The following is a 15,325-nucleotide window of genomic DNA, read 5'->3' as shown; positions in this document are numbered from 1 at the left end:
TCTCTGAATCACCCTTCCCTTAGAGTTCTCTCTTTGTATGTTTTAGATATTTATTTTTTGAGCAGATAATTCAAGTGACTGAAATTCCAAAATTTGTCATTGTATGGTATACCCTTGGGAGGCACCATTGTGATCAGTTCCTTTCACATTTGTCCAGAGCTGCTCTGGACAAAAATAAGTCATTTCTTTAACCTAATGGCATCATGCTACATGCATGGCTCTGCTCTTGTTCAGCACTGTGTCTTGGGCAGCCTTCTGCACCATCAAGTTGGCTTCACATTTTTCAATAGTTGCAGATTACATTTTTAAACCATAACTTATTTAACTAGTCTCCTAATGACTAGCTATGTATGTGGTTTCCAATCTTTTGCTGCAACAAATATCCTTCTATATAACTTACTCTATACACATAAAAGGCTGCAATTTTCAGGATGGAACTGCTGGGCCAAAGGCAATGTACATTTGTAATTTTTATAAACATTGCCAAATTGTCCTCCCTTTATTAAGGCCATTCTAATTTATTCTCCTACTGGCCATGTGTGAAAGGTCCTGTTACCCATGCCAAACAGTGTTATCAAACTTTTTACTCTCTGCCAATGTGGTAAATGAAAAACAATGCTTTGATCAGGTTTAATGAATAATTCGTATTTTGCTAGTATGACCAAATCTCTCGAGTTGCACTGTCCAATATGACAGCTATGAGGTGCATGTAGCTGTTTAGATAGTCCTGCTGGATGCCACTGCTCTAGACCTGCACTCTCCAGAGGCTACTATGAGCCACGTAACTGAGCATCCTGTGGCGAGTGAACTAGAGAGATTCAGATGTTATTAACATACACTTGATTTTGAAAACTTAGTGTGAAAAAGGAAATAAAATGTCTTCTTAATAAATGTTTTTATTAGCAGGTATCTCACTTTATTTTTTTATTTCTTAAAAACTTTTTTGGAGAGATTGATGTGGAAGAGAAACATCAATGAGTTGCCTCCCATAAGCTCCCGGGTATGTGCCCTGACTGGGAGTCGAACCCATCACCTTTTGGTACACAGGATGATGCTCCAACCAATGGAGCAATGATAACCAGGGCCTTGGTAATTTTTATACTGATTACATGTTGAAATGCTAATATTTGGATATATATATATTAGGTCAAATGCAACATTAACATTAATTCCACATATTTTAAAGTGGCTACTAAAACATTAAAATTACATAAATGGCCAAAACCAGTTTGGCTCAGTGGATAGATGGTCAGCCTGCGGACTGAAAGGTCCTGGGTTCGATTCCAGTCAAGGGCATGTAACTTGGTTGTGGGCATATCCCCAGTAGGGGGTGTGCAAGAGGCAGCTGATCAATGATTCTCTCTCATCAATGTTTCTTTTTCTTTTCTTTTTTTAAAATATATTTTTATTGATTTTTTACAGAGAGAAAAGGAAAGAGATAGAGAGCTAGAAACGTCGATGAGAGAGAAACATCAACCAGCTGCCTCTTGCACACCCCCTACTGGGGATGTGCCTGCAACAAAGGTACATGCCCCTGACCGGAATCGAACCCGGGACCTTTCAGTCCGAAGACCGACACTCTACCACTGAGCCAAACCGGTTTTGACTCATCGATGTTTCTAATTCTCTATCCCTCTCTCTTCCTCTCTATAAAAAAAAATCAATAAAATATATATATTTTTAAAAATTACATCTATGGCACGTTTTCTTTCAGAAGGCCCAGTGTTCTGTTGTTGAGACCAGATTTTAGCATTTTTCTTTTTACGTAGAATAGGTGTAGTTTACTACTATTGCTACCAAGAAGAATAGATTCACTAGGCTCTTTTTTCCTCCTCGGCCTTCCCTGTGCTGTGCAGACAGGGTGGGCAACAAGCGGAGACAGGGCGGCGATGATCCTGATGATGAAATATCAGCCCTGAAACGAACCGGTACACTTCCCACCTGGGCGGCCCCAGCAGGAACCAGGGGCACTGCTGACCCCGAGCAGGGACTGACTTCCTGGCCGCTGTTAAAACAATGCACCCGAGAACAAAGTGCCTTCGAAACTAAGAATAGAAGATCGGCTCCAAATAAGAGCTCCAGGACGGCGCGGGAACCAATCCCTGCCCCGCTCCAGCCCTCCGCCGCCTTCCACCCGTGGCTTGACCTGACCCCCTGGCTTGACAAATGTCCCTCCCGGTCTCAGCCCCAACCATCCTGCACTCTCAGCGGTCTGTGCACACAGCTCTGGGTGAAGGCTGAGGGACAAAATGGAAAGGGGAGACCTAGAGGAAGAGGTGACACGGCTCTGCCCTAAAGGACCCACACCCCAGTGGTCCTACAGGGGAGACGTGGCATGTATGTCAACCATGTCTTCGTAACGTGAGCCATGAAATGATAGGTCAGAATGAAGACCCTTTTTTTTAACCAGGTACTGGTGGAATGAAACCTATTATAATTGTATCTGAGCATAAGTCTCAGTTTTATTGCCTACTAGAGGTCTGGTGCACGAATTTGTGCATGGGTAGGGCCTGGCCAGGTGGAGGGGTCTCGGGAGGTTAGAGGGCTGGCACCACCATCGATTGGGGTGGAGGGGCTGACTGAGGGTGGGGGTGGCAGGGAGGAGGGGGCCACAGGTGGTTGGCTGGCTGGACCTACCCCCTGGTCGAACTCACGGTTGAATTCCTGTTCAAACTCCTGGCCAAGGGGACAATTTGCATATTAGCCTTTTATTATATAGGATAGCATGAGCATAAAAATAAATACTTGTTATTGTTTGCCACTGAGTTTGGGGTGGTTGTTGCTCAGCAAAAGTGGGCTGAGACCGTCTCCTTTACCCTCATCCAGAGGTTCCAGGCTGGGAGTGGCTTTGGCTTCTCTTCTCATTCAGGCGGGATTTCAGCAGTTGGGTCATTCTATGGCTCTCTCCATTCCACTTCCTCTGGGCTGGCAAAGTCCCACTCAAAGAGGACAGCAGGAGCTACAGAGACCCATATTTTGGCCATCTTGGCTCCTGGCACTGAGTCAGGCACCATGCTGGTTCTCAGGCAGCGTTTGCTGAGTGAGAGGATCGGTGCTGTCCGCCTGGGGGGGGGAGCAGTGTCACTAGCAGGCAGCAGCCTGGCCTCAGGCACTCCGAGCCCCCGGCTCCATGGTCCCCAAAGTGTGGGAAGTAGATGCACCGGTGACACAATGTCATGTCAGAACACATGCTGCGGACCTGGGTGCATCTATTATGTTTTAGGGAACACATTACAGTGTTTACTGACGTCAGGACTATTATTGCTTAAGATCAGCCTAAGAAACAAGTAGCAAATTTAAAGACAAACAGTAAGTAAAGAATAGCAGCACAAGTGGTATGTGGAGAGGGGGAACATGACTGAAGTTTAGGAAACACTGACCCATATCAAGTCTCATTTCCCTACAAATCACAATCATAATCAGAGCATTTTTTGAGCACTGACAGGATACACTAGTCTGAAGGGTTTCACAGATATTTTATAAACTCCTTCCAGGATCTGAGGCAGGTACTAGCATCATTTCATTTTGCAGGGAAGGGAACTGAGGCACGGAGAGGTAAGGAGCTTCCTGAGGTCAATGCCAGGGAGGGTCGAACCCAGACTGTCACTCTCCAGCACCCAGGTTCTTAACAGCACGTCTCTCCTGCAGAATCTGAGCCCAGGAAGTCCAGCACTGCCCAAGGTGAACCCTAACACCTAGACTTTGAACCCCAAACTCCTGACTCCCAGCCAGTGGTCCATGAGGAGCACTGCGATGGGAGCACCTGGAGTTTGTGGCCACAGCTGCATGGGGTCTACAAGGAGCAAGGGAGAGAGGCGGTACACGCCACTAGCAAGACGTGGAAGGGAAAAGGTGGGGACACAGCCTGCCAAACAGGCAGGTATTTGAGGTCTGAGAAGTTAGAATAAACTTATTCAGGGCTGACAGAGCAAAGGGGCTGCTTTCTGAGCTCTCCCCAAGGGACCCACCGACCCGCGCAGCATTGGGAGGTGGCTGCCCTGAGTGACATCCCCATAGTCTATATTTAGGTCCTGGAGTCACCCATTGTTTCTGTCCTGGTGGACACTCCGGGGTCAGCACCCTGACCTCGCCCTCTCCGAGTCACCTCTGAGTGTTCCATCAGGAGAGGCCTGTTTAGGATCTGGTTTGAATCAACTTCCCCTCCGTGGTTCCCTCTCGGCGCTCTGGGAAAGCTGTAAAAACATGGCTGGAACCGGGGCTTTAAAACGAATCACCGACCTTCTGAGGAATACGCCGCTTCCCTCCCTCCGCACAGTCAGGCCAGGGCCCCCTCATCGGGGACACAAGGCGGCTCACAGCCCTGTTGTGGCTAAGCCCTTATGCACACATGAAGGATCCTTTTTTCTGGTAGCAACCAACACGTTTTATGGTCGATAAGACCTGCGACGTAAATCACTGTTGTGAGTACGGACTCTGTGCGAGGCACCATCAGGAGTCATTTCATGTGCCCCTCATGGCAATCCTAAAGGCAGACACTATTTATTATTCTCATTTCACGGAGGAGGAAACAGATTCGCAGAGGCTGGATAGCACACAGAGGAGTGCATGGCTACTAAGAGGCAAAGCTGGGACTCAGACCTAAATCTCTGTGGTTTAAAAGCCAGGCCCTTAACCATTACACTCTATCATTTCCCCACAGAACCAGCGTGGCCAAATCTCAGAGGATGAATGCATGACATCTGTCCCTTACTCACCCTTCACATCCAATTACCAAGTGTCCAATCCAGCCCAATTCCTCCAGGTCCTTTCCTGGAGGCTCTCAGAGCCAAGACATAAAAATTCATTTAATAATATCTTCAAGAGCAGAATAAAGATCAGTACTAGCCAGACAATTACATTTTGAGTTCCTGTGATATTTTTGGGAAATGTGCCCTTAAAAGCACTCATTAAATCATTTGACTGTGAAATAGGGAAGATGTGAGAACTATATTTTACTTTTTGGACAAGGTATTTGCATACCTAAGATTCATATAAGAGCTAAAATGAGTTTAGAGACATGTCTGAGAGGTGGGGAAACTGAGTCCAGAGAAGGTGGGGATTTGACACAAGGACCTCTTGTGTCGGTGTTAATTGGACCACGGCTGTTAATCCGCCAAAACGGGCTGATCTGCCAAAGTTCTGAGAAGTAAAGTGTCACTGAGGATGCTGCCTGTGACAGCTGTGGGAAGGGACCTGTCATTAAAACCATCATGTAGCGCGCAATGGCTAAGAATGTCATTTCTGGATCCCTTCTGCCTGAAGTTGAAGTCTGATCCCCTACTAACCAGCTGGGTCACCTTGGGCAGATTAAATTACTTATCTTCTCTAAGCCTCAGCTTTACCATCTGCAAAATGGCAATGATACTAACAGCCAAACCCCACAGTGCTGTAAGAATCTCATGAGCTAATGAGAATAAAGTGCTTAGGAACATGAAGAGTATCTAATAAACGTTAGCTATCATCGTACTATTTCCTAGCACTGTTGCACTGAAGTATGGTAAATCATTATAGATGTTGTCCATTTCCATATCTCAAAGGCTCAAAAGTTATTCTTTATCAGGTGAACGAATAGCTAGGTGAGTGAGATGGGAACGAAGATATACACTGAGACCACCCAAATCACAAGAAAAGACTAAAAAAAAACAAACAAAAAAAACCCATAAAAATGTATGTCTATAATGGTCATGCACCAGAGAGATGGAATTAGCATTATAATTCTGAAACACAATTCTGATGGGAAAAATAGAAAAAGCAATGGCATTTCCTTTAGACTATAGTTTTGGCTTCTCCAAAGCTTTAATACCTACTCACAAACAAATAAATTAAGGGGACAGAGTGAGCCTCGGGGCTCCTAACGGGCCCCTCCTGAAATGACCCAGGCCAGGCACCCACACTCTCAATGCGAACACCAGCAGGTCAGAGTCTCCGCCGATATTATCGGACTTCATCTTCCCAATGATGAATATATTCAAACCACCAGGACTGCTTTAAGGAAACCTACAAAGAAAGGTTGCTCCGAGCAGAATGAACTTGGAAAACTTAGTCTGACCATCTTCCAACACAAGGAAGAGAAGATCTTGGAAATCCACTGTGTGATCCAAACACACCACACAGAAGGCAGCTGCATCCTTTCTTCTTCCCCATTAACTGAGAACGGGTCTCATAAAAATTAATATGCCAGCATCGTGGGCCAAGAGTGCAAGGCCCACCTCCCCTCGCTCTCCTCCAATCACAGATGCCCAAGGACACGCTGACACTCGGGTGCTCCGCTTAACTCACCACCTCCACCAAAGCTCAACCAGCTGTGGTCTTACACTCAACCACAGGCTCTCTTCTGGGTCAGACTAACAAGAGGCAGAAGTCTGCCTCCACCCCTCCAGGTGTTCTTAACAGCAGCTTCCTGCTCAGCTTCTTGGGAGAGAAATAGGCAGCTGTGCCCTCCACCACCTCAGCCCCTGGCACCGCTCAGCCAGGCCTGGGTGGGCACTGGGAGCTGGCCCAGCCCCAGCTCGGCTGCAGGGAGCTTACCTGAGCTCGGACGAAGAAGCAACACCACACCATGGGGCGCTCCGGCCTCATATACGCGGGAGTCCCCCGCCCCTAGCTGTGGCGGAGCCCTGCGGACGGGACGGATGGGATACTCCGAGCAGAGTAGAGCATGGTTTCCCTTGAAGGAACTCCTCCCCCTCCTTGGGCTGCATGACAGGAAGTGACAGGGGCGATCAGTTACAAGTGTCAGGAGCTGAGAACCACACCAGCCGCCCGCTGCCTGTGCTGCTGCTTCTCGGAGCACCCTCGCTTCGGGCATTCAAAGGGACCCAAGAGATCCGGTTCCTGGCTGACAATCCCAGCCTGTAAGAAAGAAACCGTGTTCCCTGGGTCCCCACCTAAAGCCCGGCTGGGCATGTTGGCAGCTCTGCAGTTTGAGCCGCTAGGACATCCTGCCCCCGCCCTGCAGCTTTGCAGACCCAACGCTGGGGTGAAGGGAAGGGAGGAGGAACGCTGGGAGCAGAGCTTGGGGTACTCAGGGAGATATCAATAGCCCACGTGAGCTTCGCCCAAAAGTCGGAGGCCCTGCCTGGATACAGAGTCCCAATCTCACAGCAACCCAGTGAGTGAGAGCAGTGATGAGCGCCACACCCATCTGTGGCTTTCTTTTTTTTTTTTCTTTTTCTTTTTTTTTAAGCAAATGTTCTCGTCAGAGCTTCTTCAAAATAGCTGTTTCTGGAAACCTCCCTTTCAGTTTTTGACATGGGTTACGAGAGGCCTGACTGCTCTTCTCAGTTATTATGGAGTAACTCTTGGCTGGCGTTTCTCATTCGATGAGCTGGGGATCTCACCAGACTGAATGCTTTGCCCCAGTTCCCTGCCTTTTGCAAAACCCAGGTTCTCTGGGTGAGAAAGATGGTTTTACAGTGAACTGCAAGGTTTCGGATGAAAACTATGTCCCCTCCCCGCAAACAAATCAACACCCTCACCCTACACAGTGGTGGTGAGCCTCAAGCCCAAGGAGACATAGCTCCAATGTTGTTTTCAAATTTTATTTTTTATTTTTCAGTTCCCTAACGAGGTAGTATTTGAATCGCAAAAACTTTTTTTTCCTCTTTGATTTTTAGAGAGAGAGGAAGGGAGAGGAACGGAAGGGGGGGGGGGGGGGAGAGAAGCATCAATGTTTGAGTGAAACACTGTTGATTGGCTGCACGCCCCAGACCTGGAATCAAGCCCACAACATGGCATATGCCCTGACTAGGACTCGAACCAGCAAACCCTTCGTGCAGGGGATGATGCCAAACCAACAGCCACACTGGCCAGGACGCAGAATTTTTTCTAATTGCAACGTTAGGCTGCAAAGACTTATCCCAGAGTTTCCCAAGGCATGCTTATAAAGGCACACACTTTTTAAGAGCTTTTACCTCTCTTAGCCCTGAGTAAAGTGGGGAGCCCAATGAAGGAAGAGGGTTCACTTGAACAAGATTCAATCCAAAACTCCACTTCTGAGCTTACGAGAAAGCAGCTCTCCCACTCTCTCAGGCCAGCGGCTGGACCCCTGAGACAGGGCCTCTGAAGCGAGCCTTCTGCCTTGTCCACACAGGGACGCACGGGGCTCTGGCAGGAACGAAGATGAACTGCTGATGGCCAAGAATAAGATAAATGCCGCCAGGAACTTGCAGAAAGGGTTGAGGGGGGCGAGAAATGAGTGAGCCTGGCAAATGCATTTTTTATGGGGACAAAGTCTGGGAAGGTTTCTCAGAGCCAGAGACACACGGGCAGAATGCTGAGGGTGTTCTAGGCAGAACCAAGGAGAACAGCAGGGCGAGGTGCAGAACCACAGGGCGCTTTGGAAGGAAAGCAAATGCTTTGAAAGCACCGCTCTGCCGGCTGGGGTTTTGCTTCAAGGAGCATGGGTGTGTGTGTGTGTGTCTCTGTGTGTGTGTGTGTGTGTGTGTGTGTGTGTGTGTGAGGGGGTAGTATCTGAGAAAGAAGGAAGTGAAATCACTGTGAAAAGGTTCAGGCCTTTCAGGCAAGCTTCTGGGTCACCTCACGACCCACATGCGGTCCCTGCCTGGTCAGGCACCCAGGAAACACTCAGTAACGTGTGCAAATCAAACAGCGGTGTCCACAAAAGGTGGGTTTCAGCTCAGCCTTGGGATCCCCTGATTCCCAAAGATTCCCCACACAGCAGGGGGGGGGGGTGGCGGACAGAGAGAGGGAGGCATTCCTGAGAAGGCCTCTTGCTTCACCCTCCTGCACCAAAAGGGCCCTGAATGTGGACAGGCGGATGACAACCCGCGATCCGCCAGCTTTGGTGACTGAAGCAGCTCAGCTAATGAAGAACGCCAGTCCCCCGAGGACCCGCGGAGGTGCCCATGCACCCAGTCGCGCCGCTCCTGGAGGATTTTCAAGCAGGCCACTTTGTGGAGCCCCGCAGCCAAGGTCGGAATCCAAACAGAATCTGAGATCCCCACGGCGCATCTTTCTCGTCAGGGGGTGTGGGAGGCACATTCACACAAACAAACCCCAGAATGATGAGGCCTGCCTGACTTCCGCTGCTGCCTGGCCGAGAATGGAGAACCGAAACCCGGGGGTGGCAGCCCTTGTGGAAGAGGTGGAACCGGAGTGGGCCCTGGGGCAGGTAGAGGTGGAGGGGGAGGGAGGAAGGAGGAGCAGCAGAGGCCCTGGGAGGCCAGCAGGCAGCCTGCAAGGAGGAAGGAAAGGACGGGGCACGGCCGTTTCCTCTGATGCCCCTGCTCTGACCGGAGGCCGCAGCCCCAGCCATGAAGCCGGTGCCCGCCCGGGGAGAGGCTCCTCCTGCAGGACTCCAGGCCGGTCTGAGATTCGTCACGGGAGCTTACGAAGGGACAGGAGTGTGGCTTCTGTGCGGCATCTAGGACCCCACCAGGGAGTCAAACGTGTTTCTCTATTGAGTCCTAATGTGAAAACTAGCTTAGGATCACGCTAACACATGCAGAGCACACAGAGCATGTAAAGTGAAAAGCGAATCTTCCAAAAAAAGACGCTTCACTCCAACCTCACTGGCCCACGTGGAATTCAGCTCCCACGTCAGAGCCCGATGTAGACAGGGGGGCACACAGCCACATGCTGTCAGCGCTGGCAGTCAAGGCTGGGTGGGCACCGGGCACCACCGACAGTGTTGGCCTTAGGTCAGCTCCAGCTTGCTGGGGTCGCCAGGACTACTGGCCCAGGGTGACCGGACATTAAAGGTTTTTCAAGAGAAGCTGGAAATCCCAGGTATTATATAAAAATCTCCCAGTGTTTAAATGCTGGAAACTAATGCCTCATTTTTTAAAATACCAAAAAAAAAAAAAAAAAAAAAAAAAAAAAAAAAAACCCACAGTTACTGGCTGGATTTTTTAAAATATATTTTTATTGATTTCAGAGAGGGAGAGCAAGATAGAAACATCAATGATAAGAGAGAATCACTGACCTGCTGTCTCTGCAGGCCCCCCACTGGGGATCGAGCCCACAACCTAGGCATGTGCACTAACCTGAATCAAACCATGTTAGTCATGGGAATCGAACCATGACTTCCTGGTTCATAATCGACTCTCAACCACTGAGCTACTCCCGCTGGGCATTGCTGGCTAGATTTGACCCAAGAGCCACCAGTTTGTAATCTAATGGTGATCCTTTTAGACATTTCCTTCTAAGCACATAGGTTGCTGGGTATAACATTTTGGTGTGTGTGTGTGTGTGTGTGTGTGTGTACCAAAAGTAGAATGATAACATTATTCTACCACTTCCTTTTTCTCAGATATCACCCAGAGCATCTTTCCACATCATATACAGTTTGGGTCCCTACTGCAGAGCCCTCATGGTATAGAAGTACTTTGCTTATTAATTTTTTAGCCCCTGCCCTGTGAACTCTCAGCAAACATGAAAGAGGCGCATGAAATGTCGCCTGTAACTGCTCACTGCTCTTCCCTCTCCCCACGCTGAGAACCTTACTCAGGACGAAAGTGCACCTGTGAGCAGATACGAAAACATTCTAAAGCCACAATCACTGAAACCATAAATGTTGACTGCAGACCTTTGATGTTTTAATATGAGAACTTACCATGAATTTTTTAATTTGATTTTTAAAAAATACATTTTTACTGGTTTTAGAGAGGAAGGGAGAGGGAGAGAGAAAGAAACATCAATGATGAGAGAGAATCGTTGATCGGCTGCCTCCTGCACACCCCACACTAGGGATGGAACTGGCAAATCGGGCAATTCCTGGCTGACTGGGAATCAAACCATAACCTTCTACTCCATAGATCAACACTCAACCACTAAGCCATGCCGGCTGGGTCATTTGATCTTTACAACTGTCCTGAGGTCGGTCATACTATCATCTCCACTGTACAGATTTCTAAAAACTGAGACTCATACAGGGGGATGAGCCTGCTCAGCAGGGCCTGGAGGTGGCGGGGTCAGGAGTGGAGCCTGGGGGGCTGACTTCAGAGCTCCCGCTGCTCACATCCAGCCCCCAGAACAGACAGCCAGAAACCTGCCCGAGGAGATTCCACAGGTGGCAGACGGCAAAGGTTGGACTCCTGGCCACCAGTGGAGAGGATCACTAACAAATGGGACAATTCACTTCTCGAGAGAATAAAAAAAACAAATGCCTCTTTTTAGGCCCTACTTCACATTCATTAGGAAAAAAAAATCTGCATAGATTAAAGTGAAATATTAAAAAGAAAAATATAAAACTATGAAACCCTAGGGGTTCTCAGGGTATAACATTTTTCTTTAAATGTATGGAGTTGGCACCTATAATGCAAAACCTGGCCCTGTTCTCCACATCCATTAAATAGCCAACTTCTTACTAGACTCTAAAAGGTCTGGAACCAAAATGGGAATCTAGCTAAGACCCCACAATGCTCCTCAAGTCACTGGAATTCAAACTGACATATTTCCTGTGTTGTTATTATTCTATACACCTAAGGGCATTTTCTATTGAGAAGTTTCTAGCAGTTTCTAATATTTTCTACCAAAAACATTATAAGAAACATACTCATCAGGGTTGTGATAAGTTCATTTGCATAAAACAAAATGGTGAGATCTCGGTAGAATTACTTCTTCATTAAAAGTTGATGACCAGGCCCTGGCTGGGTAGCTCAGATGTCTAGAGTGTTGTCCCAGTGTGCCAAGGTTTCGGGTTCGATCACCAGTCAGAGCACATGCAGGAATCAACCAATGAATGCATGAATAAGTGGAACAACAAATCCATTCCATGCCCCTCCCCCCCTCTCAAAATCAATAATCAATAAAATTTAAAAACTTAAAAAAAAAAAAAAGTTGGTGACCAAAAACTGGAATGTAAGACCTGAAATCATAAAACACCAGAAGAAAATATAGGCTTGGGGATGACTGACACTAGAAGCAAAAGCAACAAAAGCAAAAATAAAGAAGTGAGATGACACCAAACTAAAAAGCTTCTGCACAGCAAAGAAAACCATCAATTAAGTGAAAAGACAACCTACTGAATAATTTCAAATCATGCATCTGATAAGGAGTTAATATCCAAAATATATAAAAACTCATACAACTCAATAGCAAAACCCACAAACAATCCGATTAAAATAGGGACAGAAGATCCCACATGTGTCAAACACAAGGCCCGAGGGCCAAATCCGTCCCGCCAGGCCTTGCAATGTGGCCCGCACCGCGCTGTCATCACTGCACTCCGCTGCGTTTCCATCACAATGACAGTTTATGACTGTTCAGTAAACCATTTGGCCCGCGATTTAGGCTGGATTTTAGATTTTGGCCCCTTCTCTGATTGAGTTCGACACCCCTACAGTCTAAACAGACATCTCACCAAAGAAGACAAAAGATGCTCAACATCATTAGTCATCAACATGATTGCAACGTGATGAGAAGAATGTGGGAGCAGACCTGGCTGCCCCAGGTCAAGAGTGAATAAATAGCAAAGTGTTCATCTGTGGTTTCGACACGAGAACTAAATATAAGTGAGGCTTGAGCATGGCCGTCTCCACAGACTGCTAATCATGGCTAATCTTGAGTGCTTATCTTGCTGGTTTAGTCACGAGCCACAGTTGGAGCACTGTATTTTCTCTCGCTCAACAAATCTGAACTGGTATAATCAAATTCCCCGCATTATTTTGCAACTGATACATAGACAGCTATTTTTAAAAAAAGCAAATGAAAACCGAAGAAACCAGTATGCTGCGAAGCTACCACCAGCCCAGCCTGACCCTTGACAAACACAGGCCCACGAAGCCCCGAGAACTTTGGCACAGAGCAGACGGAGGCGCTTGCAAACCAGCTCACTCGGGTTATTTCTTAGAAACTCAAACGACCTGTCTACGGCTTTTTTCAAAGGGCCGCCAAGTCCCCTTCCTTAGACTGTCAGTTAAAAGTGAAACTCCAGGGGGTGCTGACCTCTGCCCAATTCTTAGGAAAAAGAAAGGCTTAAAAAACTGGTTAGCTGATACCTATCAGCCAAAGAGCTTCCTTACTTAGAAATGAGACTTACTATTCAGCATTATAACTGTCAACATTGATGAGAAGTGGAACATCTGAAGATGAGGAAGGGGGCTGGGATTCCCAGCACTTGAATACTCAGGAGGATTTTGAGAACGTTGCTTCTCTCACAAAGCCACTCTTGACAAATTGAATTTCTTAGATAACAATATATAGCAAAAGCAGAAATAATTTTCATTGGAAAGTTCCTCTTTGTGGCTCTGACTCCAGATGTCTCCTCAAGGATAGTTTCTAGGAATAACTGGCTGGCTGGAATAATCAACAGTAAATTAATACGGGAACCCTGTGACTTTGGGCTCTGGTATGATTGCTCAAATGACCTGGTAAGTCACTTCTTAACTTCCTTGACCCTCGGTTTCCTCATCTGTAAGACAGAAATAATAATTCCATTATCCCTCCCAGGCTGAAGAGAGAACCATAGGAATCTAACTGATCTAGAACTAAAAACGACAGGGATATCAGAGGGTCATTATATTACTCTTTCTATTTTTGTATATGTTTAAATTTTCCGTAAGAAAAAAAAAATGTTAACGACAAAGCACAGTAATAATGACTTTGCTTACTTTTTTCAAGCAGAAAAGGAAGGTTTTTGGTGTAATTATGAACATTAGTTCAAATTTTCCTCTTAGCAAGCTGAAGAGTTGATACTAAATACCACAGAGTTTGATTTTTACCCCGATATATGTTGAGAACTGTCAACTGGGTACCTAATAAGAAAAAAGCAATAGAAATGTGCAATTTTCCATTTCCCCTCTTCACTCCAATAGAGGGGGAGAAACGGGAAGGACGTTAAAACTTAAGTTCTACCTATTTTTTAAATGGTATATAATGCTGACCTTCTTGAAGTCTTTGGGCCTAAAACTTTTATGAAAACACCCCCAAGGCAATACCAAGAGATTGAAAAGCCTGTGTAGACCCTCAGGACTCAGAACATTCTTCTGCCTAACAGTGCAAATGGTTTTTGTGCTTTATTTTGTCAGGTGTGAGCCTTTGTGTCCTAGAAGAATACTGTAATGTCACTTTTTCCCTTAAATTAGAATCGGAAAGGAATCACCAAAACACTGCAAACCTGCAAACCAATGGAGGATACTCAGAAAAGGCCCCTCCCTAGGGAAGCTCAGTGCCTCCTCCCAGTTAGGGCTCGGCCCTGGAGGTTGTCCCTTTAAATCAGACTTCCTGGAGAGGCTCAGAGACTTGGCCATGCAGCTTCCTGGAGACAGAAGAAGATAAACAATAAACTTTGCAGCAAACTCTTGGACAATAAGCCCCACGTGGCCATCACAAGAAGCAATTATAAGCACTGACAATGGCTATGGCATTTCCAGCAGGAATGCAAATCTTGATAAACACAGTAGAAACATGTTACCCCACACACCTGCACAAACTCAATTAACTTAAAAAAAAAAAAATAGTTCCTAGCTTCTCATCAGATTGAAAAATAGTTGCTTCAAAATCCGGCATTTTTTTTTTTTTTTTAAATCACTGTCTAAGAGGAAAGCAGTCAGGTCTTCCTTAAAGTGCCACCACCCATTAGATGAACACTGCTAAGGGCAAGTGTCTCCAAGAGTCACTTACTGTCTCTGTAAGGGACATTTATCACCCTCTGGAGACTCTAGCAGGGGTCCTCAAACTTTTTAAAGTGGGGGCCAGATCACGGTCCCTCAGAGAGCTGGAGGGCCGGACTATATGAACTACTAATTCCTACTGTAACACCTCGGCTGCGCTCACTGCCCAAAAAACCTGGCGGGCTGGATCAGACTCCTCTGCGGGCCGCATGTGGCCCGAGGGCCGTAGTTTGAAGACGCCTGCTCTACAGGTCAAACCCCTTCCTAGGTTGGGGAAGCCCCAACTCAGAAATCACAGGGTTCCCACATTCCACCAAAGGAGATGAGGATGCCAACATTCACTTTCCCAGCTTCCTTTGCAGCTAGAGCACGAGAACCTAAGTGAGGCTCAGCCAATCAGATACTCCCACTTCAGACTTGGCATCAGAAACTGGCATGCAAAGCAGCAGGGGCTCTGCAGACACGATTCTGGTGAGGGTGGAGACAGCTCACAGAGGAAGCAGTGAGTGCAGACGGAGTAGCCATCCTATATAATAAAAGCCTAATATGCTAAGTGTCCATCATCCAGTCGTCTGTTCAACCAATCAAAGCGTAATATGCTAATACGCTAAGACCACTCAAGTGCTCACTATGACATGCACCGACCACCAGGAGGAAGACAGTCCATCGGTCAACTAGTTGCTATGACATGCACTGACCACCAGGGGGAAGACAGTCAACCAGTCAATATGATGTGCCCTGATCTCCAG

At 46.9% G+C, this 15,325-nt stretch overlaps 1 protein-coding gene across 4 annotated transcripts in view; it reads right to left on the bottom strand.

Annotated features, from left to right (window-relative positions):
* Positions 1-15,325, bottom strand: part of ARHGEF3 (Rho guanine nucleotide exchange factor 3) — a 250,794-nt gene that overhangs the window by 148,382 nt on the left and 87,087 nt on the right. Inside the window, exon 1 of one of the 4 annotated variants that reach the window (XM_036430795.1) lies at positions 6,529-6,701. The exons of 2 other annotated variants lie outside the window; for them this stretch is intronic. In XM_036430795.1, coding sequence (XP_036286688.1) covers positions 6,529-6,579 — 51 coding nt within the window. In that variant the 5' untranslated portion in view covers positions 6,580-6,701. Of the gene's footprint in view, positions 1-6,528; positions 6,702-15,325 lie in introns of those variants that run through there. One more of the 4 variants, XM_036430792.2, reaches the window with a different exon arrangement.

Source organism: Pipistrellus kuhlii, unplaced genomic scaffold (genome assembly GCF_014108245.1).
Source record: "Pipistrellus kuhlii isolate mPipKuh1 unplaced genomic scaffold, mPipKuh1.p scaffold_m20_p_11, whole genome shotgun sequence".
Classification (NCBI taxonomy): Eukaryota; Metazoa; Chordata; class Mammalia; order Chiroptera; family Vespertilionidae; genus Pipistrellus; species Pipistrellus kuhlii.
The sequence above is the reverse complement of the archived record's forward strand: the minus strand, read 5'-3'. Positions and strand labels throughout refer to the sequence as shown.